The sequence below is a fragment of the Accipiter gentilis genome, chromosome 21, assembly GCF_929443795.1.
Source record: "Accipiter gentilis chromosome 21, bAccGen1.1, whole genome shotgun sequence".
In the NCBI taxonomy this organism is placed as follows: domain Eukaryota; kingdom Metazoa; phylum Chordata; class Aves; order Accipitriformes; family Accipitridae; genus Astur; species Astur gentilis.
In genome coordinates, this window is record NC_064900.1 from 7,230,468 (window position 1) to 7,254,529 (window position 24,062).

Below are 24,062 nucleotides of genomic sequence, written 5' to 3' on the forward strand. Positions count from 1 at the left end.
ATATACTGTTGAACATTGCCATATTAGGGCAGCACTTGTCAATGAAGTTTATGGATCGGGTTCTTCTCCTTAAAGAGTGAAACGAAATTTTATCAGTGATTTTAGAGAGGGGAGTCAATTGAAACATGAACTGCTTCTGCCTGCCTCTTCTGTTGCAAGAGAGTGTCGCAGAGGGATTTACAAAAGATCTCTACAAAAAGAGATCTCCCCCTTTTGGACCCCGGATGTCACTGAAGCGAGCTCACTGTGCTACTTCTGCCTAGCCTCTATGCTTGAGCAGACCATCAGCTCCCCACTATCAAATGTGCCTGAAAGGGCATTACAAAAAAAAGAAAGCAGCAAGTGGAATTACTGTTGGATCCAGTCATCATACATACTATAAGAAATCAACCAATAAATTTGAAACTAAATACAGGCTATTATCCCTCCAGCCCTCTTCTCATCATTATTTCCATTTGAGAAGTATTGTGTGCTGGTTTCCTTCTGCTTGCCTAAATATTTTCTAAGAAAACATTGTGCAGTCTACTGGGTGCCTGATTCATTTACATAATAAGATTACGGATACTTGCAGTGTTTCTTAGCAATTTTCTGACTTGCTGTGAGATTCTTAGTTGTTGTCAGGGAAGAGTTTTGTGCTTGCCTCCAAGGTCATTGCTGCTACAGGAGCTTGCTGTTAATGCTGTTGTAGAATCCTTGTGGCGAGTCTTAAAAGTTCAAGCATGGGGCTGAGTAAAGAGAAATTCAGGTTTCTTTCACTGTGTTTTGTCAGATGCTTTCTAGGTTAAACATGGATGGTCAAGACATCTTCCTCTGTGTCTTAAATGGACAAAACAAAGACATCTTCATTGCAGAATCAGAAGGACCTATAAAAATCACCAACAAAATCAGGGGTAAACAGTACTAGGTACTGTAATTGAATGTCTAATATGAAATGGCCTAGCTCAGGAACATCATAGATTCAATAGATTAAGAGGGAGAGGGGAAGACGCTACAAAGAGTTGGACTGTGTACCTTGCCTTCAGCAAAATGTGCAAGTGATTAAATGTAATTCCAGGATTAATTTTCTGAGAAATCCATTAAACAGCAATGGTATCTCTGAGAATCTTTGTCCTTTTAATTTTTTTTGTAACTCTTTTGGTTTCAGAGTGGAACTTTCAGATCCTGTGTTTAAGAAAATTTCTTACAGAGAATACGAAGTGGATTTTAAAAAAGAAAAGCCAGCAAATATATTTGCAGGTAAACAGGAAGGGAATGTTCTGAGTATTTTTGTTTGTTGCTTGTTATAAAGCCAGTAACAAGCTAAGAAAGCTTGTATTTTTGTGGCCATTGTTTTGCACATAAACCAAATAGGCACAGTGGATGAGGTGTCTACAGTGCACTAGGCTTTCAAAGGCCATAGAGAGGCTGGATTTTCAGAGGCTGGGTCTCAGTACTATCTGCAAATTAATTGTATGGTACAAAGTCGTTCCTTTTGTTTTCAACATCTGATGAGACTTCCCATACACATTTAGACTTGTACAGCACAGCTATAAATTCACGTGGAAGAAGCTTAAGGCCTGAGGCTAAATGTGTTTCTGATAGATCAGTGGAAAGGAAAAGAAAAACTATGAGCTTGGGTGCAAAAGGTGTTCCCTTGCCTTTGTGTCTGTTACTGCTTGAAGACGCTTTAAATGAATGGAGGCACGTTCTTATACTTACGCTATACACGAGTATGGTACTTGTGTTCTGATACTTATGCAGAGTACTGACATAGTCTGTCTGCATTTCATATGAGTAGATAACTTCAGATGTTAGGTGTTCAGATTTAGATTTCAAAGGAAATGTGTGTGAGGTTTGTGGTATGAAATATTTACAAGTTGCCCTGAAAGGTCTAGTCTATGATCTGATTCCTTTCAGTTTTGTTTGTTCTCTAGTGTTTCCTGAAACTACTTTTTTATTTTCAGAGAAATTTACAAAATAGTTTACAAGGAAAGAGACTAACAAGCCAAAGGTTGTCTTAGCAGGTTTCTTCCATTGCTTATTTTTGCACATGGGGAGTAGGGATACAAGCCCCTCTTGAAACCTTTTGCAGGCTATGCTTCAAGAAATTTGCAACATGGAACTGATTATTTCTTGAGATGATATTTTGGGATTGAAAGATCTTTTTGTTCTGTGACTTTGGCATTGAGAGTGCTATTCAAAGAAATGTGCTTGAATGCCTTTCTCTAAACTCTTAAACTATAAAATGTCTGCCTTCCTAAAAATGTTTAATTAAATTGTATGTGAAGGGTTCCTAGAAATTCCCAGTGAACCTCAACATGAACCTTTTGATAAAATTTTCTGTATCTGGAAATAACTTTTTTTTCCCCAAATCTACCATTTTCTTGTGCTTTGTAAGTGCTAGTTGCCAGACATACAATTTATAACATTCCTGACTATGAGCTGCAGGTTTTAAATCCCACATGCCTTTTTGTGGGTAAATCTTCATTGCAGTGGTGTTACATTCGCTGCCTGTATTAATTTTGCAACTTGTACTTTGAGAGCTCACGTTCCCTAATGGAGGGAGAGAATTTATTGTTTCACTAAATATACTGTTTTGCTCACATTTTCCTCTCTCTTTAACTTGAATAACTACAGGGCTTCTGGGACCAACTCTGCGTGCTGAAGTGGGAGATACTTTAGTAGTTCACCTTAAGAATATGGCTGACAAGCCAGTCAGTATTCATCCCCAAGGCATAGTTTACAACAAAAATGCAGAAGGTAAATACTATAAAAGCTCCATGTTTTGTTCACTTACTTGTAGACTATGGCACAAAATATTGAGAGGGTCCCAGACCAATGTTTGAGGATATGTGTAACACAAATATCTGTTGATCCTGGATTAAAACTTTACACCCATTGTTAGCTCCTTTCTTGTTCATCAGTGTAGCACTGGGAATATGAGTGTCATCTGACACGTACAGTTTCCTGACCAGTTGCCTGTGTTCTACGACTGTTTCACAGAATCACAGAGTGGTTGTGGTTGGAAGGTACCTCTGGAAGTCATCTGGTCCAACCTCCATGTAATTGCAAAATACTCTATTTCAAGACATGTAAACTCTTAAATACAGGTCTTAAAAAAACTTTCCAAATCCTTTGCAATAACGTACATCAAGCCTTTATTGGTAAAGGTAGTTGACAGTGTTGATCATGTTGTTCTGATACTCAGCATGTCATGCTCAACTTTGTGGTATTTAGCTCCTGGAACCCTCATGAGACTAGCAAAAAGAGATATAAACCATGACCAAATTGACAGTTAAATGTCTGCACTAGCACAAAGTGAGTTTGCCCATGCTTCTTGGATTGCCATGCCCCCTGGGTGCTGAGCCAGAGCTCTGACCTGCAGTTTACAAATTTATTCAAGACTTTGTTGTGTCGATACAAAAAGTTTCACAACCTCATCTCATGGAGTTGAACAAAATGTGTTGCTGGAAGTGATAGGCAGTTCAGTTTGACTATCTTATTAATGTGCCTTTTGCAGCTAGGATTTTGATTCTCTGGCTCCTCTTCATCATACTGCGGACTTGTTGGATATGGTAGGCATAGATATGAGCCATTACTGCCATCTGGATATGCAGTGCACAAAAGGTCTAAGGCAGCAAGGCAATGCTAGTTTGTGCAATGGCTTTATGAGAGACAATTAGAAAGTTTGACAAAGTGGGTGATATTCCTCCACAGAGTGTCAGTGAGCAGAGGCTGAAGCTTCATACCATCCTAACCCTAGTCAGACTGATGAAGAGCCCCACCTTTTGGCAGTGATGACAGTTCTAGGAAATCTTTATAATCTATAAGAAACAAGATTGTGGAATAGCTACTCTCCCCTATGCTACTCTCCACAATGTGAGTGGAATCATGAGTAGGAGGACATTCCAGATGCTTTAATTGCTCTTTGTCTTCATGCCACCCTACTGACTCTTTTCTTGGCAGGCTCCCTGTATGATGACAGAACATCATCTGCAGAAAAACGAGATGATGCTGTACTTCCAGGCCAGGTCTACACGTATGTGTGGGATATAACAGAAGAAGTTGGTCCAAGAGAAGCTGACCTTCCTTGTCTTACTTACGCATATTATTCTCATGAGAACATGGCAATGGATTTTAATTCTGGTCTGATTGGAGCACTGCTTATCTGTAAGAAAGGTAATGAATGCTTTAAGAATACTGTAAGGTAATATAGTTTCATTTCTTAATAAAGATAAGGTTTTATGATAATGAGGGGAGATATATTATCTTCCTTTTCGCATCTTTACATGCAGTGTAAGTAAATGGTTTTCAACATCTTTCTTTTAGATGTTAAATTTTTCATGCAGATTGTCATGGCTTAACCCCAGCCAGCAACTAAGCACCACGCAGCAGCTCACTCGCTTCCCCCCCAGCCAGTGGGATGGGGGAGAGAATCGGAAAAAGAAGTAAAACTCGTGCATTGAGATAAGAAAGGTTTAATAGAACAGAAAAGAAGAAACTAATCATGATAATGATAACTAATAAAAAGACTATTAATGATAAAAGGATTGGGATATACAAGTGATGCACAATGCAATTGCTCACCACCTGCCGATCGACGCCCAGTTAGTCCCTGAGCGGCAATTCCCCCAGCCCCACTCCCCCCAGTTTATGTACTAGACGTGATGTCACATGATATGGAATACCCCTTTGGCCAGTTTGGGTCAGGTGCCCTGGCTGTGTCCCCTCCCAACTTCTTGTGCCCCTCCAGCCTTCTTGTTGGCTGGGCATCAGAAGCTGAAAAATCCTTGATTTTAGACTAAACGTTACTTAGCAACAACTGAAGACATCAGTGTTATCAACATTCTTCTCATACCTAACTCAAAACCAGCACTATACCAGCTACTAGGAAGAAAATTAACTCTATCCCAGCTGAAACCAGGACACAGATCCATCCTGTAATTATAGGGTGGACAGAGTGTGCTATTAAATAGATACGTTTGCCTGTACTGGTTGTGTCTTCTGTTGCTTAACTGCTATATATATGACCTCAAATTTCCTGTCTTAGAATAAATATTTTTTTAAAGCTTCATTCAAAATGGTTCAGCCATTCCAGAGAATAAGGCAAGAAATGTTTTTTTGGTTTGGTTTTTTTTTTTTTTTTACCCATGCCTTTTAAAGGCTGTCTGGTCAAGAGGCTGTAGCACTTTCTCTTCTGTAACGGGTTTGAAATCACAGAGCAGAGTGTCTTTTGCTAGTCATTTGAAAATATGGCCAAATTTGAACAGATTATAAGTCTTCAAGAATTGATTTGCATGTGATCAGGAACTTGAGATTTTAGCAATTTGAGTCATTGAATTCCATCTTCACTAATAGGAACTGATGTCTTGTAGGACTTGTAAATAAACACTAGGTACATGCGACTGATTTGAGGGAAGTTTGAAACAGCATACCACCATGTAAGCTACTTAAACTACTTTCTGGTCCCTTAAATCCTAAATTTTTCCTAGTTACATACCCTTCTTTTAGTGAAAGCTCTGTGGGTTATTTAGCTTGATCCTCTTTTCCCTGCAGTTTGAATCAAATGTTTTGTATAGGCTGCAGACTGCTTGGACTTGGACCTTGAAGCCTTCCTGAAAGTAAACGTAAAACTGGTTCAGTGTGGGTTGTACAAGGGCACTCTTCTCACTGATAGATATCCATTTAATTGCAGAACACACCTACTCATATCACGTCAAGGGAGTGGCGTTAGTATTAATTATGTTCCTCCAGAAGATTTTTGAGAATTCGTGCTTTTAGTATTATCTAGGATTTGTTATTTTCCTACTTTTCTTGGGTTTTCTTTCTCTCTGTTCATGTGTGTATTTTATGGCATAATGGTGGAGTTACTATGGACAAGTGCTTTGGAATTACTTGCTTGCTTTCCTTCTCAGGCTTCTCAAATTCATGCATATATTGTGGACTTGAGTTGGATATGAGGTTGAGATGGATTGGTTTGACCACTACCTTCAAGACAATTTGAGCATATGTTTCTAGCTAAAGACAAAGCTCATTAAATACACATTAATGCCGTTACATTGATGTGAAAACTGCTTTACTTCTGACTCAAATTAAGACCTGTTGTTTCCTTTTTCATAGGAAGCCTAAATGAGGATGGGTCACAGAAACTTTTCGACAAGGAGTATGTACTGATGTTTGGTGTGTTTGATGAAAACAAGAGTTGGCAAAAATCAGCATCACTCAAGTACACCATTAATGGCTATACTGATGGAACATTACCAGGTACTGTTCAGGCTTATGTGAAATGAAATTAACATTGATGAAGACTGAATATTGCCGTTGCTTTTTATGCAAGAGAACAGGAATGTCGAAGAATGGGATACAGCCTTTTTTAGAACATGTCTGTGAGCATCTAAATTCTAGAAGAGAAACTGTGCTGCTGGAAGGAAATTATGCCGTATTGCTGATAAGAACAAAAAGATTACTTCTAAGAAGAGTTCTGCTAGAAGAATGGATTACTAACTTTAAAAAAATATAAGAAATACCTGATTATTTTTTTTTCAGCTGATGGGGGGGGACAGTGATGTGGTTAAGTGAACTGCTGGTTTTACAGCATGTAGAACACACTAGGTGAAGAACTTCCTGGAATTGGAAAGTCAGTTACCATTAATTTATTTTTATTTTTTTTTTATCTCCTCCAAACAAGGACAGATCAGCTTTCCAAAAAAGGCTACTGTTTTTCATCCTTCTTACCCAGCTCACTATAAGTCAGGCTGTCACTTGCACATAAGATTTAAACACCTGTTTTCCACTGACATGTAGGACTTTGGTATCTGTTCCATTTACAAGCTTCTGAAACTTCCTCTTGTTGCAGACATTGATTGCAGGAGTCAGAGATTTTTTTAACATTTTGAGCAAAGGTTCACTTCAGACCTAGTGTGCATAGGGAACTTGCATGATTTGCCTGTATTCTGAACCCTACCTCCATTTCTCTTTCAGATTTAGAGGCTTGTGCATATGACAACATTAGCTGGCATTTGATAGGAATGAGTTCCAAGCCAGAAATTTTCTCTGTTCATATCAATGGCCAGTCAATGGAGCAAAGACATCGCAGAGTTTCTACTGTTAACTTGGTGGGAGGAGCATCAACCACAGTAAACATGACAGTGAGTGAGGAAGGAAGGTGGCTGATATCTTCTCTTGTCCAAAAGCACCTGCAAGGCAAGGAAACATCTATTTTAGGCAACTGTAGAGTTGTCCTTCTCTTCTTTACATCTCAAATGGCTTCTACTGTTTTGCAATGGTACAGTCACTATGTTTCAGACGGTTGTCATTTCACTAAGAAACCACTGGAGAACAGGGCATTCTGTTGGAATGAAAAGTGCACGATGAACTAAAAGGCATTCTTATCTGCAGCTTACTGCTGTGTGCAGATCACAGAGCTACAGTGAACTCCAGTGTCTAAGTTTCTGTGAGCTGTTCAGATAATCACTGTTATAAAATGAGTAAGGAACCATGTGTTCCTTGAGAAATTGAGCACTTTCAGCTAAGGCTCACTCAATCTGATGCAAATATTTGCTGTTGATCATTTGAAAGTGGGTATCTCTCTCTCAGCAGTGATCAAAATTCTGTTCTAAAGAATGAGCTAAATGCCTCTCTTACAAGACCTGGAAGACATGTTTTGAGGGGGGAAAAAAAAAAGAAAGAAAAAAAAAAAAAAGGAAAAAAAAAAATAGCTGTCTATCTGTTCAGCTGGTATTTTCAAAGAGGGCTAGTTGAGAGAGCTTCTGTATTCCGTTTGATTAATATGGTCTCCTTGGAAGGCTCCCAGTTTATATATACAGTCTACAAGGATGCAGCCTTTTCAAGCCTGAAAAGATGGCAATCAGATGAACAAAAGCTTGCTGACAGGCTTAGCTAAAGAAATAAGAAATGCAGTTGAAGTGGTAAGGTTCATAAAAATGGAAAATCACTATGGTACTGTTTCTTCTCAATTAGCTGGAATGCACGGTTACCTCACTGTAAGAGACTGTGGGGACAAAGAGATGAAGAAGAGTCGTCTCTCCTATAAAGAACGTCTTATGGTCAAAAGCTGGGAATATTTCATTGCTGCAGAAGAAGTTACTTGGGATTACGCCCCAACTATTCCAGACAGCCTTGATAAGTAAAATAATACTTCGTCAACATAATATGGAATGTTAATATGAAATCATAGAATAATTCAGGTTGGAGAGGACCTCTGGAGATCCAACAGCAAAGTTGGATCCAATGGCAAAATTACATCCAGTTGCAGAGGGCCTTATCCAGTTGAGTTTTCATTTTCTCCAAGAATGGAGACTCCTCAATTTCTCTGGGTACCTCTGCAACCTCACGGTGAAAAAGGTTTTCCTTATATCTAATCAGACTTTCTCATGTTGCACCTTGTGTCTGTTGTGTCTCATCTCTTCGCTATGCTACTCTGAGGAGAATCTGGTTCTGTTTTCTCTATAATCTCCCATTTGACAGTTGAAGATTAAAATAAGATGTTCCCTTAGCTGTGTCTTTGCACAACTGCATAAACTGAGATTTTGCTTCTATGTCATGTGCTCTTGGTCCCTAATCACTATGGTGGCTCTCCACTGTGTGTCAATGACTTTCTTTGCTGAGGAGCCCAAAAATAGACACCTTCTTTTGCGTCTAACAGGGAGCCCAAAATATGAAGATGACTTAGGAAATGCCCTAAGTAGCATATAAGCCTATTTTCTAAATTACTTTTCAATATGAATTCTGCTGAAATAAGCAATCCTTAAGAGGAAGGGAAAGGGAGGGAATATTTCTGGAGAACAGAAGTTTTTAAAAGTTCAGTACGATAACATGTTTAGGGAATGGGAGAGAGGTCTCTCTATGGCACCAGTGTAGGTGTAGTAGAAGTCATAATAAGTAAGCATATTGGGCTATTTTGTTCAACCTAAGGTAAATACAAGGAATTCTATAACATACTTGAGGTGATAGTACACAATGCTGCCAGTGCACTGTGAGGTTAAATTTGCAAACTGTCCATTCCCCACTGCTAGAGTACTGGTGACTTTACAAGCTGATGTTCATAAGAACCTTTAAGGGTTTAAGCAGAACAAGACAAATTCCTTACCCTGTATGCGGTTATAGTTTCATATACCTCCTTAGAATATAGTGTTCACATAACTCTTCAAGTATTCCTCCTATTTTGGTATGATTTACTTCTCTTCTTATTTGCTCTTGGACTCCATGGAGGAAACTTTTATATCTTTCCCTGCTAGTTACATGGCATTACTTAACCACCTCAGTGCTCTTGATTTCTTCCTCCTTTGTTCAAAATTAGAGTTTATCCCTGTTCAGTAACCTTTTTTTGAAGCACAAGTGACCAGGATAAACATGTTACTCTGTTACTTCCCAGTATTTATCCTAGTTTTGCTCTCAGCATTAACAATTCTAATGTTTTTAAACCTGAGTGTACAGTACTTACTGTATGGTGCTGACTGGGATTAAGATTATATGTTCCTGTCTTAACCTAGAGTCTTTGCTACTGTAAGCAAATTGTTTATTTTTTTCTATGCTCAGCTATGCCTTTGTAAAAGGAGAACAGTGATTTCTGCTATCTTACCTTGAAAATGTAGCTGCTGCTTCAGTTTGTTTCTTTCTTGCATGTATACCCTATTAAATTAAGTATAACCTCTGATACTAATTGGTCATATGTGATACTAAAACACAAAAAACATTCCAAGCTTCTTCTTACCTAATTTAGGTTAGAATTTGGGGTGAAGAGCATTAGGTTAGTTTAGGGTTTGGATTTTTTTTTTAAGCAGTGAGGTTTCTACCAGTTGCTTGAGTACTAACTCTGTATTCTAATACATGTCACTATTCAAGTTTTGTTGATCGTTTGTCTTTTCCTTTATTTTTAAGACACTATAAAGCGCAGCACTTGGACAACTTCTCAAACCTCATAGGTAAAAAGTATAAAAAGGCTATTTTTAGGCAATATACTGATGCCAGCTTCACTAAACGTCTGGAAAATCCTCGTCCCAAGGAAACTGGAATCTTGGGCCCTGTTATCAGAGCTCAACTCAATGACAAAGTCAAAGTAAGTAACATAATTTCAGAGATTATTTATACTGTAGCATAATTTTTGGTTGGGCAGAGATATAAAAGAGCTAGTTTGATTTGGTTTTTTGGTCAAAAAATATAGCTAATGTTATAAATTGGCCCTATTATAAAAGGTATGATCACAAGTGACAGTGTTTACCTTAAATTTTTCAGCATTCCCTCTATAGTTTCCATGATTGTGCTTTATTTTACAACATAAACATACTTCATTCGCACTCTTTGTAAAATACATTTATATGTTGACACTGGTCCAAAATGGAAAAAAGCTACACCCAGCTGGACTTCTGGGAGGATTTGGATGTGAGGCCAAACTTCATGAGCCCCTCATTCCTTATGTTATCTTTTTCTGGCTGTTTTAGAAGATGGTACTCAGTTTTCATAGTTAAATGTTCTTTCATGGAGTAATGAAATGAAACTACAAAGTGTCTGCATTACAAGCCTGTGCTGCTGTCACATCCACTTTTATTTCTGTTGTCACTTGATGATGCATCACAAAGTTTCATGACCTTTAATTGCCACCATGACTTTGTGACTCTGAATTTGAGTTTAGCATGTTTCTTCTTTTTTTCTGGTTTCATCAAGAATAGGCAGGACATTTTGCCTTTTCCTCCCATATCCCTTTTGGGTCTTGGAATCTGGGACAAGATATTTAAATCTGTTTAAATTTGTTTTCTCCCATATTGAAGGTTCTTAAGAACATTAGTCAGTAACTTTGTATTCCCTGAGGTAATGTGTGCCTGGTAGCTGGAAGAACAAGTGTTCTTTTTAAATTTTCCAGAGACCAGGTATAAGAAGCTGAACTTCACTCAATGGGCTCTACAAAGCCCAGCAACAGGGCACCAGCAGCATTTAGGCTGCAGGTTTGTATTATCAGACAATATTTAAGACATCCCTTTGCCTTCCTGGGCTGAAATCAGGCAAATTCTACTGTAGTTGAAATTTTGTTATGTATTTAGACAAGGATTTCCCGAATACTAAATTATTTTTTTTTCATTTGCCTATCCATATAGATCGTATTCAAAAATAAGGCCAGTCGACCCTACAGCATTTACTTCCACGGAGTGACGCTTTCAAAGAATGCAGAAGGAGTTGATTATCCTCTGGATCCCACAAGTAAGAAATTTGTGAATTACATTTTGTGTACCACTAACTGTTGTGGAGGGTTTCATTGCTTTGAAGGAGATGCTGTGGCTAGGAATGTGCATGACTGGGACACCTCAAGTCTGCTCTGCCTCTGCTGACCTGTTGTGTTGCCTTACAGAAAAACCAAGGTATTATCTGCAAAGCATAGACAAATATCCTTTTTTGGTGTCTTTTCTGTTCTTGTTTGTCATTTTAGAGACAGGAAAGTCCATGTTGAACTTCAGTTATCTCAGAGGTAGCTTGAAATGGCATAACTGCACTAGTTTCATTAAAAGGTGCAGCCTGATGTTATATAAAGATCTGGCTCTAAGTTCATATCATTACTGTTCTCCTTTATTTTTCCTTAGGCAATGGCACCCAGAGTAGAGGAATTGAACCAGGGAAGACATACACTTACGAATGGAAAATTGCTAAAATGGACCAACCCACTGCACAGGATGCACAATGTATTACAAGGCTATATCATAGTGCTGTAGATATTGAGAGAGATATAGCCTCTGGACTGATTGGCCCACTTCTGATTTGTAAAAGTGAAGCATTGACACAGAAGGGTGTGCAGGTAACATGTTTAGCAACCTTTCAGAGATAGATTTTGTTCAAATAATATTATTTGATCTACAGTGAATTTGTTTTTGCTCTGGGAGAGTGGTCCTCTTTGCAGTCTGTTGAAATCTTGCTTGGCAAAGACTTGAGCATCGCTCGGGAGAAAAAAATGTCAAAAGCTTGTGCTCAGGTCAAACCAGGCTTGTCCTTTTACAGAGAGCCCAGTCATATACCATCTGCTTATCAGCAGTGCTAGTGGCTTGCTCAGTGCTCCACCACAGGCTGGTTGCAGTAGTAGGATTGTCACCTTGAAGTCTTGACCCCCTACTCCCTTTTTCTTAGCCCTTGGATCACCCTCACCACAACTCTGGTGAAGGTTATATTGCTTATGTAGTAAGAAAGAAAGATAGTAGGATTGAGTCCTTAATACATGTCTCTGTTCAAAAAATGTAACTGCTGTGTTGATTGTCTTTCAGAAAAAGGCAGATGGGGAGCAGCAGGCAATGTTTGCTGTGTTCGATGAAAATAAGAGCTGGTACATAGAGGATAACATCAAGGACTACTGCAGCAACCCTGCCAGTGTTAAAAGAGATGATCCCAAGTTCTATAACTCAAACATAATGCACAGTGAGTGGGATATGAAGCTGAATGTTGTGAAAGCTTATGCAAACTTGAGCATTCAGTGATTGCTTGTTCTCAAATATAGTGCAACCAGGGAATTCTGTAGAGGCAGTGAACTTCTAACCATGCCAAGTAGCACGGTACAGAAATATGCGATATTTTAGGGGCCAGGCTGGCTCTGGACCCTGAAGCAAAGGCAAGGGTTATTTGACTTTGACGCAGCACCCCGCTGCCTTAGGGATACTATTTCCAGAGCTGAAATCTCCATCAGGACTCTTGTGGTTTCAGCCCTGTGCCAGTCTCTTTCCAGGTGCAAATGTGAGTCCAGTTCAGTGGACTGACATCAAAGAGGAGGTTTTAAAAGTCTTACTCTGAAAATATTGAGACCACTTTTATTTTGCTTTCCTTTTAGCAATAAACGGCTATGTGTCTGACAGCAGTGAAATACTTGGATTTTGCCAAGATAATGTGATTCAGTGGCACTTCTCCAGTGTTGGCACTCACGATGAGATTGTCTCTGTTCGCCTTTCTGGGCACTCTTTTCTGTATCAAGGCAAATATGAAGATGTGTTGAACCTTTTCCCAATGAGTGGAGAATCGGTCACAGTGGAAATGGACAATGTTGGTAAGTGGTAAAATTATAGTAGTTGACAGCTCTTTTAAGACATTTTTTAATCTCCAGTCTATAAGCACTTACCTAAGTAGGAAACAAAGCTTTTCAGATAAACACAGTGCTAGAAAATGTTCAGTCATTCCCCAGCGCAAGTGGTGTGTACGGACTTCTGTTGGCTACACAGAATTAGCATGTAGCATAATTATATGTTATACTGAGGCTCTTTTTGTGGTTTTTTGTTGGTTTGGTGGGTTTTTTTCACTTCACAATTAGTATTGTGGTTAGCAATGAGCATTTTAAGGCAATTCCAAGATTGGCCTTGGAAACAATCCAGTATCAACTCCTCTGTACGATTCCCAACTCTGCCACATACTTGTCCATCCTGAGTTAGCTAATATGGGCCAAGACTGTCAAATTATGCTCGTTGTTATTGGACAAAGTGGCTACACCTCACCTTAGGCTTTTGGTCATTTAGCAGCAGTAAAGTCTGCCTGACTGAATCAGATCACTAGTCCATCAGTATACATCTTAGTGTCTAACTAGGATTAATACCATATCTTGAAAAGATGATGCTAGAACCCATGTAGTCCACACTTACAGAATTACCTGCAAAAGGACAGAAATTCTTCCTTATTGAAGGCTGTGAGTGTTTAGTGATCATCCTAAAATCCCACAAGGTTTAGGTATCCTTACCCTATTTAAAATACCGGAATTTTTGTATTTTTATCTATTTAAATAACAAATTCTTCATATCCTCAAAGCTTGTTTTCAGTGATCGCACAGCATCAAGACCTTGTCAGTTAAAAACGTATTGTACGTTAAGTGTTTTTTATTGTTCAAGACGAGGGAATCATTAAACTCGATCAGACTTCATGGAAACCTCCCCAGTAATGAAGTTGTACTTTTGCTTGATTTTTGGTATGGGATCTGTTCTTCCCATCTAGGGCATGTTTTCTTTTGTAAATTTGCTGCTGTTAGAAATAAGGAAAGCTATGCAGGTCACTTCAAACTCTGATAAATACAGAAAAATTGTATGGGACCTTTTTAATAAAAAGGGCTGGTTTTCTCAAGCTCTGTTAATTCTGTCTATTTTGTAATTTCTGCTGGTTCCAAAAGCAAGCTGTGACAAGCAAAGAGCTTGATTTGATGCTGTATAGGGAAGCAGATTGTATTTTGTTCTCTGCAGATCCTAGTTTCAAATGGAGAGCTTATCTTCTGACTAGGTTTTGGAGGAATTATTAAAACCTTTAAGTTAATCTAAGATGCCTTAGATTGGCAGCTTAATGTTTTGTGTCCAGACTGGAAATTCAAATTACTTTATTCTTTTAAAGATCATCCCTTATGCATTCAAAAGCTTTTAAAATACTATGTTTGTCAGATGTTTGTCAACATTGCCTCAGAACACGCTCCATCTGTGTGGCAATGCATACAACACTAAGGACAGGAGAAAATTAAAAATTTATCTCAAAAGATCCCGATCTTAGATCCAGACCTAAACGTAGGTTCCTTTATATTGTTTGTTTGTTTCTTTCTTTTGCATATCTATCTCTTTCACGGGTTATGTTTGGACTCAGGTCCTATGTACAGCTTAATCTGTGGAGAAGAGCTCCAGCTCTTAGATGTATTTATTTATATGTGCTATTATTTGTTTACATTTATTAATTATTTTTCATTGCAATGAGAGCTCATGGAAATCCCAGATGAGGATTAGCACTCTTCTGTAGCAGGTGCTGTAGAAACAAACCCAGCAACTTGCCCTGGTAGGCAATGTCCACTCTTCTAACTACTGCATATTAGAAAAACACTTTTATGTCAATTGCAGGTACTTGGCTTTTAGCATCCTGGGGTACCCCAGAGATGAGTTACGGCATGAGGCTGAGATTCAGAGATGCCAGATGTGACTATGAGGAAGATTACGCATTTGATGTTGTGGATTTCAGTTACACCAAGACTGATAAAAAGGCTGTTTCCACCTCAGTTGAAGATGTGCAAGAAGAAGAAGTAGATAAGGAGGATTCGGATTATCAGGATTACCTGGCTTCTTTTTACTCCATCCGAAGCTCAAGGAATGCAACAGGCAATGAAGAAAACCAAAACCTTACAGCGCTGGCCTGGGAACAGTATGAAGGCACTGATGCCGTGAGTTCTGAGGTGGCAGCTGGCTCAGGTCTGACAGCTATAAATAGTACCGAATCCACAAACACCTCTAAGTTCTTAGAAACTCGTATCACTCCTCTTCCCTCCGTTGAGGCTGAAACATTCCAGTCAAATCACACATCAGTCACAGCAGAAGAGGACTTATTTTTAGCTAGCATAAGTGATGGAAAGCCTGACTTGTTATTTGAGAATAGAAGCCAAAGCAATTATGAAATAGATCGTGGTAACTTGTCTGCAGGTGCACACTTGCTAACCAATGGGGAAGGCCAAATGAATATTGCAGAAGAGCTTCCAACTGGTGGAAAGAACAGTAAATTTTATTCAGGACAGCATCAGGAGGAAAGCACAGCAAGAGGAAATCATAGCATTAACAGTAGAAGGAAAAGGCGAAACTCACTGGCCATTAAGTTTTACTCCATCCAAAAGATGAATGCCCTTCTAAATCATGTACGAAATAAAAATGTCTCATTTTCTGACAAGACAAGTGCACCTCATTCTTTGCATCATGCAGAGAACACAACCGATACAGACATGGTGGGAACTGGCCAGCTTCCAGAAGATGATGATGATGAACTGGAAGAGGAGGAAACCAAGATGGAAAATGCCATGCACGCAGTTAACTTGACACTTGCTTTGGAACTCATTGTAGAAGATGGGTCTAATGCATCCAGCCTCTCTGAACCCAAGCTATCCAAAGATAAACAAGCAGACGCTTTTTCTTCAGATCATACATTAGGCGATATAAGCCCTAATTCCAGCCCAGCGCTAGTGAAGAACTTACTAGAAGCGTCATTGCCCAGGTCTGGGAAATATTCATCGAAAATGACAAATGAGGAATGGAATTTGGTGTCTTCAAAGGGGACTCTGGGATTAGAGGCAAATATAGATAAATCTGTTAGTAGTAAGTTAAATCATCATAGCAGAAATGGTACAGCATTCATAAATAAGAAGCCTATGAAGAAGTATCAAGGGTTCTCACATCTAATGGGAGAAAACCAGAAAGGGAGCCACATGCACCCAACTCTGAAAGGAAGGGGGAGGAACAAGAATGATACTTTGAGTACATCTGGAACCTTCATCAAGATCCGAAGGAAGAAAAAGGAATATCCAAAAATGACTCACTTGCTAAGCCCAAGGACTAAAAAGCCCCAAAAAATCACCAGTTCTCTGGCAGGGTTTGGCCGTACGTTGTTTCCAGGTGAGACCAACCACACAACACTGCCATGCTGCACTAACACCACAGGGGCACCCACCGAGGCCAACCATACAGCTGATCTGAGTAGAGCCAAGCATGGAGAGTCGCTAAATTACACGCTCACCCCACGGCACCTTAAGCCATCGATCACGATTGGACTTCCCCAAGAAAATGGAGACTACGAATATGTTGTGGAAGGATCTTACGGTGAGGAAACATCAGGTGGCGAATACGAATACCATTATGTGACCTTTGATGACCCATACATGACAGACCCCAAAGTGAATATCAATGAACAACGCAACCCAGAAAACATTGCTGAACATTACCTGCGTAGCAAAGGGAATGAGAGGAGATACTATATTGCAGCTAAAGAGGTCTGCTGGAACTATGCAGGATATAAAAAAAGGTTTGGCTAAATCATTTGCTTTCATTTTGTATGTCATCCTGATATATATTAGAAGAATGTTGATTCACATGCTGATAAATTTAAGAGCATCCATAATGTGCAATGTGATTTCCAACATTTCAGTTGTAGAACCCTAAGAATTTTCCACGGGAGGCTAGGAATTTTCCATGGGAGGCCGGGGGCCCCCTAGAAAGTCATTGAGAGAGATTACTATAATCAAGAACAACACAACTAAGAACTATTATTTATTTTTTTTTTCTCTTAACCCCCTTTTGTAGACTCACTAGAAACATTCTTTAAAACAGAAGTTGAAAAACCCACTGTAGGAGGTCAAGAGGGAAACTTCCAGTTAGTTTTGTTATACTTGAATGACCTCTTTTACTTCCTCCTTGAGTTCTTGGATTCTGTAGTAGAGATAGGATAGAGACCTCCTTGTACAAAGTCTTTCAAGGCATTTAATGGACTGACTGATCTAGTATAGACAGGATGTGCTTATAGGCCGGATGAAATCACAGTTTCTAGCACTAGCAAGAAGTGGTTCTGGTGTCTCAGTTCTCTATTGTAAAATGGGATAATAGCACTTTCCAGCTTCACAAGGCTGTGGTACTGAAAAATATATGAAAAATGCAAAGTCATTAACCACACTGCTGACTGCCTTAAGCTAAAAATAAAGCTGCATGAATTACTGCATTTTTGTTCCTACTGTTTAGAAAAATGAGAAGGTGACTGGATCACAAACCCTTGTGTTGAGGGGTTTTCTTACATTTTGACAGGGAAGATTGGCCACTATGCCACAGTAAAGAGTATATGTGACTTGAGAGAAACTGTACTAAAAATTCATTATGTTCATTCATACAAATTAGGATCAGTGCTTACCCTACAATGTGTAGAATTCCTAGTTGCTTTTCATCAAAAAGCTGAACTTTGTGGCTCTTGCAATGAACAAGACCAAAACTGCCACAACTTCAAGTTTTTATCCAAAGCAGCAAAAAAAGGAGCAAGAAGATTTTCATTGTACAAAATTTGGCTCCAAACATATATTATTTCTGAAATTGAAGTTCCGTTTTATTTGATTGATATTTTTCCCCCCTACTTTTTCAATATTCTCCGGGCTTACTCCTGCCTTATCTCAGTCTGTATACATGGTACTTGCAAAAATGGCAGAAACCACAGGCGGTTTCTTTCCGCACTTGCAAAATAAAGAAATCCTTATGCTCAGAGCTCTGTATAGATCTCCCCAGTGAGGTTCATCCTCAGCTGGTGTGAGGTACGTAGTTCCAGTGAAATTAACAGAGCCCACGGCACATCCTGTCTCAGTGTGTTGAAGAGCTGAAAACCAGCGTTTCCTCCTACTAGATGACTTTGGTTAAGTTTCTATTTTTTGCAGAATTGGAAATGAGGCAAAGTTTATAGGGAATAATACTATGTTTTATCAGAATAATAGCATTTTGATGCTTCTATTTAAGATCTGAAGAATGGTTTGAATGCCTAAATGTTGTTTGGTTTTTTTTCTTACCAGCTCTGTGTGCCAGAATGCAGATATAGTCAAATGTAAAATGTGTTTCTGCTAGCTTTCCAGAGAAGGTACATCTGTGAGACAGTAGGGCATAGGTGGTAGGCTCACTACACTCTGAGCTAAGCTCCAATTCAGATTTTTAAGGCTAATGGTAAAAAAGGAAAACAGAGGTCAGGTAGGTTTTTGGAGACTAGTTGGAGTTTTTCAGTGATACCTGACCAAATTTTTGAAGGCTCTCTTATACAACTCTAGAACTAGAATTGCTTAAACCTTGCAAGTCATGATTTTCAGAATCATCTGACACATATTTCTGTGTTTATTTTTTATATTCTAAAATGTTCCTGCTGTATGAGTTCTCAGATTTCATCAAAGCTATTATTTCTGATTCACTGTGTACGTTTTTAATTGGGTGTTTCCTTGCAGTACGATGATGAATGACAAAACCTGTAAAGATGGCAGCACATATAAGGTGATTTTCCAAAGCTATACAGACAGTACCTTTACAACTCTTCAGGATGAAGATGAATATAAAGAACACCTTGGCATCCTGGGGCCAGTTATCCGGGCTGAAGTGGACGATGTTATCCTAGTAGGTCAATGTTTTGAATATGTGTGCAGGATAAGATTCTTGTGGCAATCTTAGTGTGATGTAGAATGGGTCTAAAAATACCACAGACTTTTAAAAGATCATGATGGGGAAACAGTTTTCAAAGCTAGAAACTGCAGTGTGGACACACAAGCACAGTGATGTGTTTCTTTGAAACACATCCTTTTTCTCTCCTATCCACAGTAAATTCACTTCTGCTTTTCTTTCTTAAGTTTCCCAACATTAAATACTGGCTTATCAGTCTAATGTAAAATGAGATTTAATTTTAACATTAAAAATATTAAGTTTTTTAAACCCAGATTGCACTGAAAATATTACTTTTTATATGTAAAGGGAGCTTCTTAGTTTTTTTAAAAAGAAATTAGTAAATTTGTACTCAAGATGAATATATATATTTGTCCAAAAAGCGTATTTTCCTTCGAAAACTTTTCCTGTAAATGGCTTGGTTAGTTATAATACAAACAACAAGAATGGAGAGGAACTGAATCCCTGGTGATACAGTAGTATATTTGCATTAGGAAGCATGTTGCTGTAGACTTTCCCTTCTCTCATGCTTCTTCATCCAGTCTTCCAACACACAGGGGTGGACTTAGATGCGGAGAGTAGATCTTACTGCTTTCTGCTTATTTCAGTAGGAGTAGTGTGCAACAGGAACACATTAAGCTACATTTAAAAACATGAGTAAGAGAAGAAAGAGGCTATTTTAGTTCGGGAGCGTCATTCTCTAAGGAGAGGTAAATATGTAATCTCCCTATCCTCATGCTTCTCTGGGACAAGTGAGAAGCACTGCTTTCAGTGAGAGTGATACATACACAGGTCTAGTATTACTGTTTTGTGCCCTTTAGTGCAACTATGCAGCAAAGCATAAGAGGTAGAAACTCCCTGTCTCCCTGTTTGCTGTAACTAACCATATCTGGGCGTGAAGGGCAGCAGTAAAAGTCCGAGGAACCTAGACTCAGTGGAAGACAATGGAGATGTCAGAAGCTCTCCTGCCTGCCAGCTTTGCTGTGCACAACATAGCATGTAATTATGATACAAAACTTGACCCTGGTTTGAGGTCATGGGAATGTATTGTGTGAGACTTCAGTTTAGGCCTGAATTTGCCAAACAGAATCTATTTCTTTTTTTCTTTTTTTTTTTTTTCCTAGGTTCATTTTAAGAATTTGGCATCCAGACCATATTCCCTCCATGCTCATGGACTCTTCTATGAAAAGTCCTCTGAGGGAAGCATTTATGATGATGAATCTACTGCTTGGTTTAAGGAAGATGATAAAGTTCAGCCAAATAACAGCTATATATATGTATGGTATGCAAACAGGCGATCGGGACCTGTGCAGTCAGGAGCAGCTTGTCGGTCCTGGATCTACTACTCCGATTTAAATCTGGTAAGGAAATCAAAATAGAAGTGGTAGTGTTGCTGGGATTGATTACAGAATCACAGAAACATTTATATTGGAAGGGGATTACTAGAGATCATCTAGTGCACCCCCCACAACTCAAGCAGTATCAGGTAGAGTAGGTTGTCCAACACTATGTCTGGTCGGGTTTTGAGTATCTCCAAATGACGTTTTTTGTATGGCTGTAGAAATGCAAGCTGCCAAACATGTTTTGGATAGCTGTCCTTTCTTTTGGGCCTGATGTCCCCATCTGACATTTAATCTCTTACACTCAGTTAAAAGAGGATATTAGCTGTTGAAGAATTCAAACTGGAGAACACTCTGGTAGACTGAGCAAGGGAAAGTAAAGATACAAGGCAACATCAATGCTGGCCTCTGCTTTAAATTTTTAGGGCCTGATGCTTTTCCACAGAATACTATGGTTTTTTGACATCTTTTGGGAAATACACTCTACATCTAATATGAGTTTATTACGTTCTAGGAGAAAGATATTCACTCTGGTTTGATTGGGCCAATACTGATCTGTCAAAAAGGAACCTTCAGAAAGTCAAACAATAGCAGAACATCGACCCGTGACTTTTTCTTGCTTTTTATGGTCTTTGATGAAGAAAAAAGCTGGTACTTTGACAAACGTTCTAGAAGGCCTTGTACTGAGAAGACCCAAGAAACGCAGCAGTGCAACAAATTCTATGGTACTTATTTCATTTTGCCAAGCATTCAGTTTATTGGGGCAGAGGAAAAGGTGTTGGGGGAGGTATCTCAGCTCACAGTGCCTTTGAATCTGCATAAATCCCACACGTTGATTATGCGAACGGTTTTTTTGTTCTCCATTGTACTCATAATAGTCATAGTTTTATATGTAAAGATTAGCATTGACTGGAAATTTGTTATTAAAATGAAGAAAGGACATATTAGACTGAAACTTTCAACAGAAATCTTCTTTCTCACACTCACATACATCTAACCCCCATGTTTAAAAAGAAAGAAAACCAAAAACCCCTCTTTTCAGTAAAAAGCTAATACCTTGAAAACTTTTTGCAAGAAATGTAAAAATGCCATAATTATTTGACAAATTAGCTAGTTCTACTGGAAAATTCAAAGCAGCTGTAGGACAGCCCTTCATATACCTCTCTGTGGATACAGAGATTTTAGTCACATAGAGTTAAGTAACTGGCTGACTGTTCAAAGGTAACCCTTTTCTCTTTGAAATAATGGTCAGTAACAAAACTATGTTTCTGTCCTTGAAAATCTGATGCTTGTGTGCTGTAAGTAATCATGTTTTAAAAAGGCATGTTGAGAAATGGAATCTGCCTTTTGAAAATGCGGTCTATAAAATCAGTTATTAAAGATGTCAGTTGTGACTGTATGGCTGTGGAAATGTAAGCTGCAGAACATGTTTTGGGTAGCTGTCCTTTCTTTTAGGCCTGGTGTTCCCATCAGACATTTAATCCCTTACACCTTTTTGTTCTCCTGGCTGCCACATGTTGCAAGCAAACTGTGCTTAAATCCTCTTGTGAGGTCCCTGGATTTCCGGAATTGATGTACATAGACTATAAAGTGTGTAGCACTTCAAATTGGAAAAAGTGGTGGTTTTCCCAGATGCATTACTTCATTAAATATTTTACTGATTTTAATAACTACATTCTAGCACTTTAAGAGACCTGTTTTGTGAGCGGTTTTCCTTACTAACAGTATATTTTTTTTCAGCTATTAATGGGATTACCTACAATTTGCAAGGCTTGAGGATGTATGAAGGTGAACTGGTCCGATGGCATTTGCTGAATATGGGTGGGCCAAAAGATGTTACCGTTGTTCATTTTCATGGACAGACCTTCATAGAACAAGGAGAGCCAAACCATCAGCTTGGTACATACACACTCCTTCCAGGTAAGTGTAAGAGTAGAGTAAGTTCTAAGGGGTGATTGTTGCAGTCTGTCATCATACCAATGTAAAGGTGAACAGAAGTTGGCTTTGGGCACAGTAAGAAAGAGTTTGAGAGCGCTAACAGTTCATTTGCCTATGATGGTCAGAAGGAAAATCATCCCTTTGCACCTCACTTAACACTGTGGGAGGGGTGAAATAAAGATAACGTTGTTGTCCTTTAAAACTGGAAATATGAGTAAAGTTACAGACAAAACTTAAGTGCTTGAACAAATGTCTTCCTCTCAGACGAGAACGGGTATATATGGAAAATGACTAGTAGTACGGTCTGCAGCACTACCTGCTGTTTTGCATGCTCCTTGCCACTCACCAGATATGTGAGCATGTGTGGGTTTCTCTCCTTTATTGCATCTCTCTTTTCCTATCTGCAAAGTAGGTCATAGTGCTGGGCTTGTATTTGGAAAGTGCTCAGCAGTAAAGGTCAGTATTGGAAAAAGGAAGTCAGTAGGATAGTGTCAGCCACCAATTCCTCGTCAAGTGACAAACGTATAATAGCGCAGCCATCCTCTCCATGTGTCCCCAGGCTTCAATACCACTCACTGATGTTTGCTGGGAAAGGCTATTGCTATCTGGCTGAATATAATGAGGGTCTATTTTTATAATGTCAAGATGAGTGTGATACAGAAGAGAAAGAACAAATGTGAGCCTAGGAGAATTCTTATGTCCAGGAAGAAAGGAAGTAGGCTAAAAGCATTCATTAGGCCACAGGATATGCTCCTCTGCCCATCACTGTCAGCAGTGTGCGTGTGCAATAACAGGACTTATGAAGACTGTATTGCCAGCTACAAGTGTCAAAAAAACCCCAAAACCAACCACCACCGACACACAAAAAAGCAGGAAACCAGGAGATGAAAATAATGGGATTGGCTTGGAGTAATATGAGTTTTAGTGAACATTAGGTGGTTCAATCACTATTTAAGCTTTTTAAGGTGATGTTTTTCTCTGATATCTATGTATGTTTTTGTTTAAATGGGAACCAGAATTGTCACTTCTGCACTAACTAGGAATATAAGAAAAGCAATGAAGTGCAGCAACAAGTGCAGCAAACAGCCTAAACCATGTCTGCTTCCTGCTCAATCCTTGGCCCTCCTGGGGCAGGCAGAACGTGAGGGGAGAGTCCATACATCTGATTCTCCTACATCTACTTTTGGCTTCTTTACATCCATTCTTTACATTACTTGAACAACACCCTGGGGCAGTGGGGGTAATCATCAGCACCACAGAATTAACATCCCTACATTATGTAATAAACTTAATAGCGTTGTTCATTAGATGGCTCAGCACTGTACTTAATGTGCAGATATCTGCTGTTACAAACAGGCATCCAAGGTTTTATACTTTGCATCAGGAGCAAAGGTTAGGTTTTGACCTGGTCACTTAATTCCAATCTTGGTGTCCAGCTGACACTTGCTAAGAAAAAAACAATTGAGATGGTGGTAGTATTGCTCTCTGTAATGTGTAGCAGGTTATTTAATTTTTCTGATAGGATGATCTTTGGTTTAACGTGCAGCCTCGCTAACATCAACCTTATAATGCTAATGTTTCTGATAGACTTCTCTGGTTTTTTCCAAGGCTCATTTAGAACAATTGAAATGAAACCACAGAGACCTGGCTGGTGGCTTTTAGACACTGAAGTGGCGGAATATCAGCAAGCAGGAATGCAGGCATCCTATTTGGTTATAGAAAAAGGTACTGAACTAAGGTGTTTTGTGGCTGGGGGTGTCAAGCTGTAAAGTCATCTCCACCCTTTCAGGATCACTAAAAATAAATTTGGGAGATTGTCCTTCAAAAACCCAAAGCAGATTCTCTGGGCTTTCAAGGAGGGGGTGAAGTGGTTACT

At 39.0% G+C, this 24,062-nt stretch overlaps 1 protein-coding gene across 1 annotated transcript in view; it reads left to right on the forward strand.

The window, feature by feature from the left end:
* The window catches only part of F5 (coagulation factor V), a 33,469-nt gene that overhangs the window by 2,425 nt on the left and 6,982 nt on the right, over window positions 1–24,062 (forward strand). Inside the window, 17 exon segments of the mRNA XM_049825017.1 lie at window positions 1,145–1,236; window positions 2,617–2,739; window positions 3,946–4,158; window positions 6,100–6,243; window positions 6,961–7,182; window positions 7,960–8,125; window positions 9,880–10,057; window positions 11,091–11,193; window positions 11,571–11,782; window positions 12,243–12,393; window positions 12,800–13,012; window positions 14,823–16,761; window positions 18,701–18,866; window positions 20,033–20,269; window positions 20,763–20,973; window positions 21,989–22,168; window positions 23,795–23,911. Of these exon segments, the coding sequence (XP_049680974.1) occupies window positions 1,145–1,236; window positions 2,617–2,739; window positions 3,946–4,158; window positions 6,100–6,243; window positions 6,961–7,182; window positions 7,960–8,125; window positions 9,880–10,057; window positions 11,091–11,193; window positions 11,571–11,782; window positions 12,243–12,393; window positions 12,800–13,012; window positions 14,823–16,761; window positions 18,701–18,866; window positions 20,033–20,269; window positions 20,763–20,973; window positions 21,989–22,168; window positions 23,795–23,911 (4,667 nt within the window).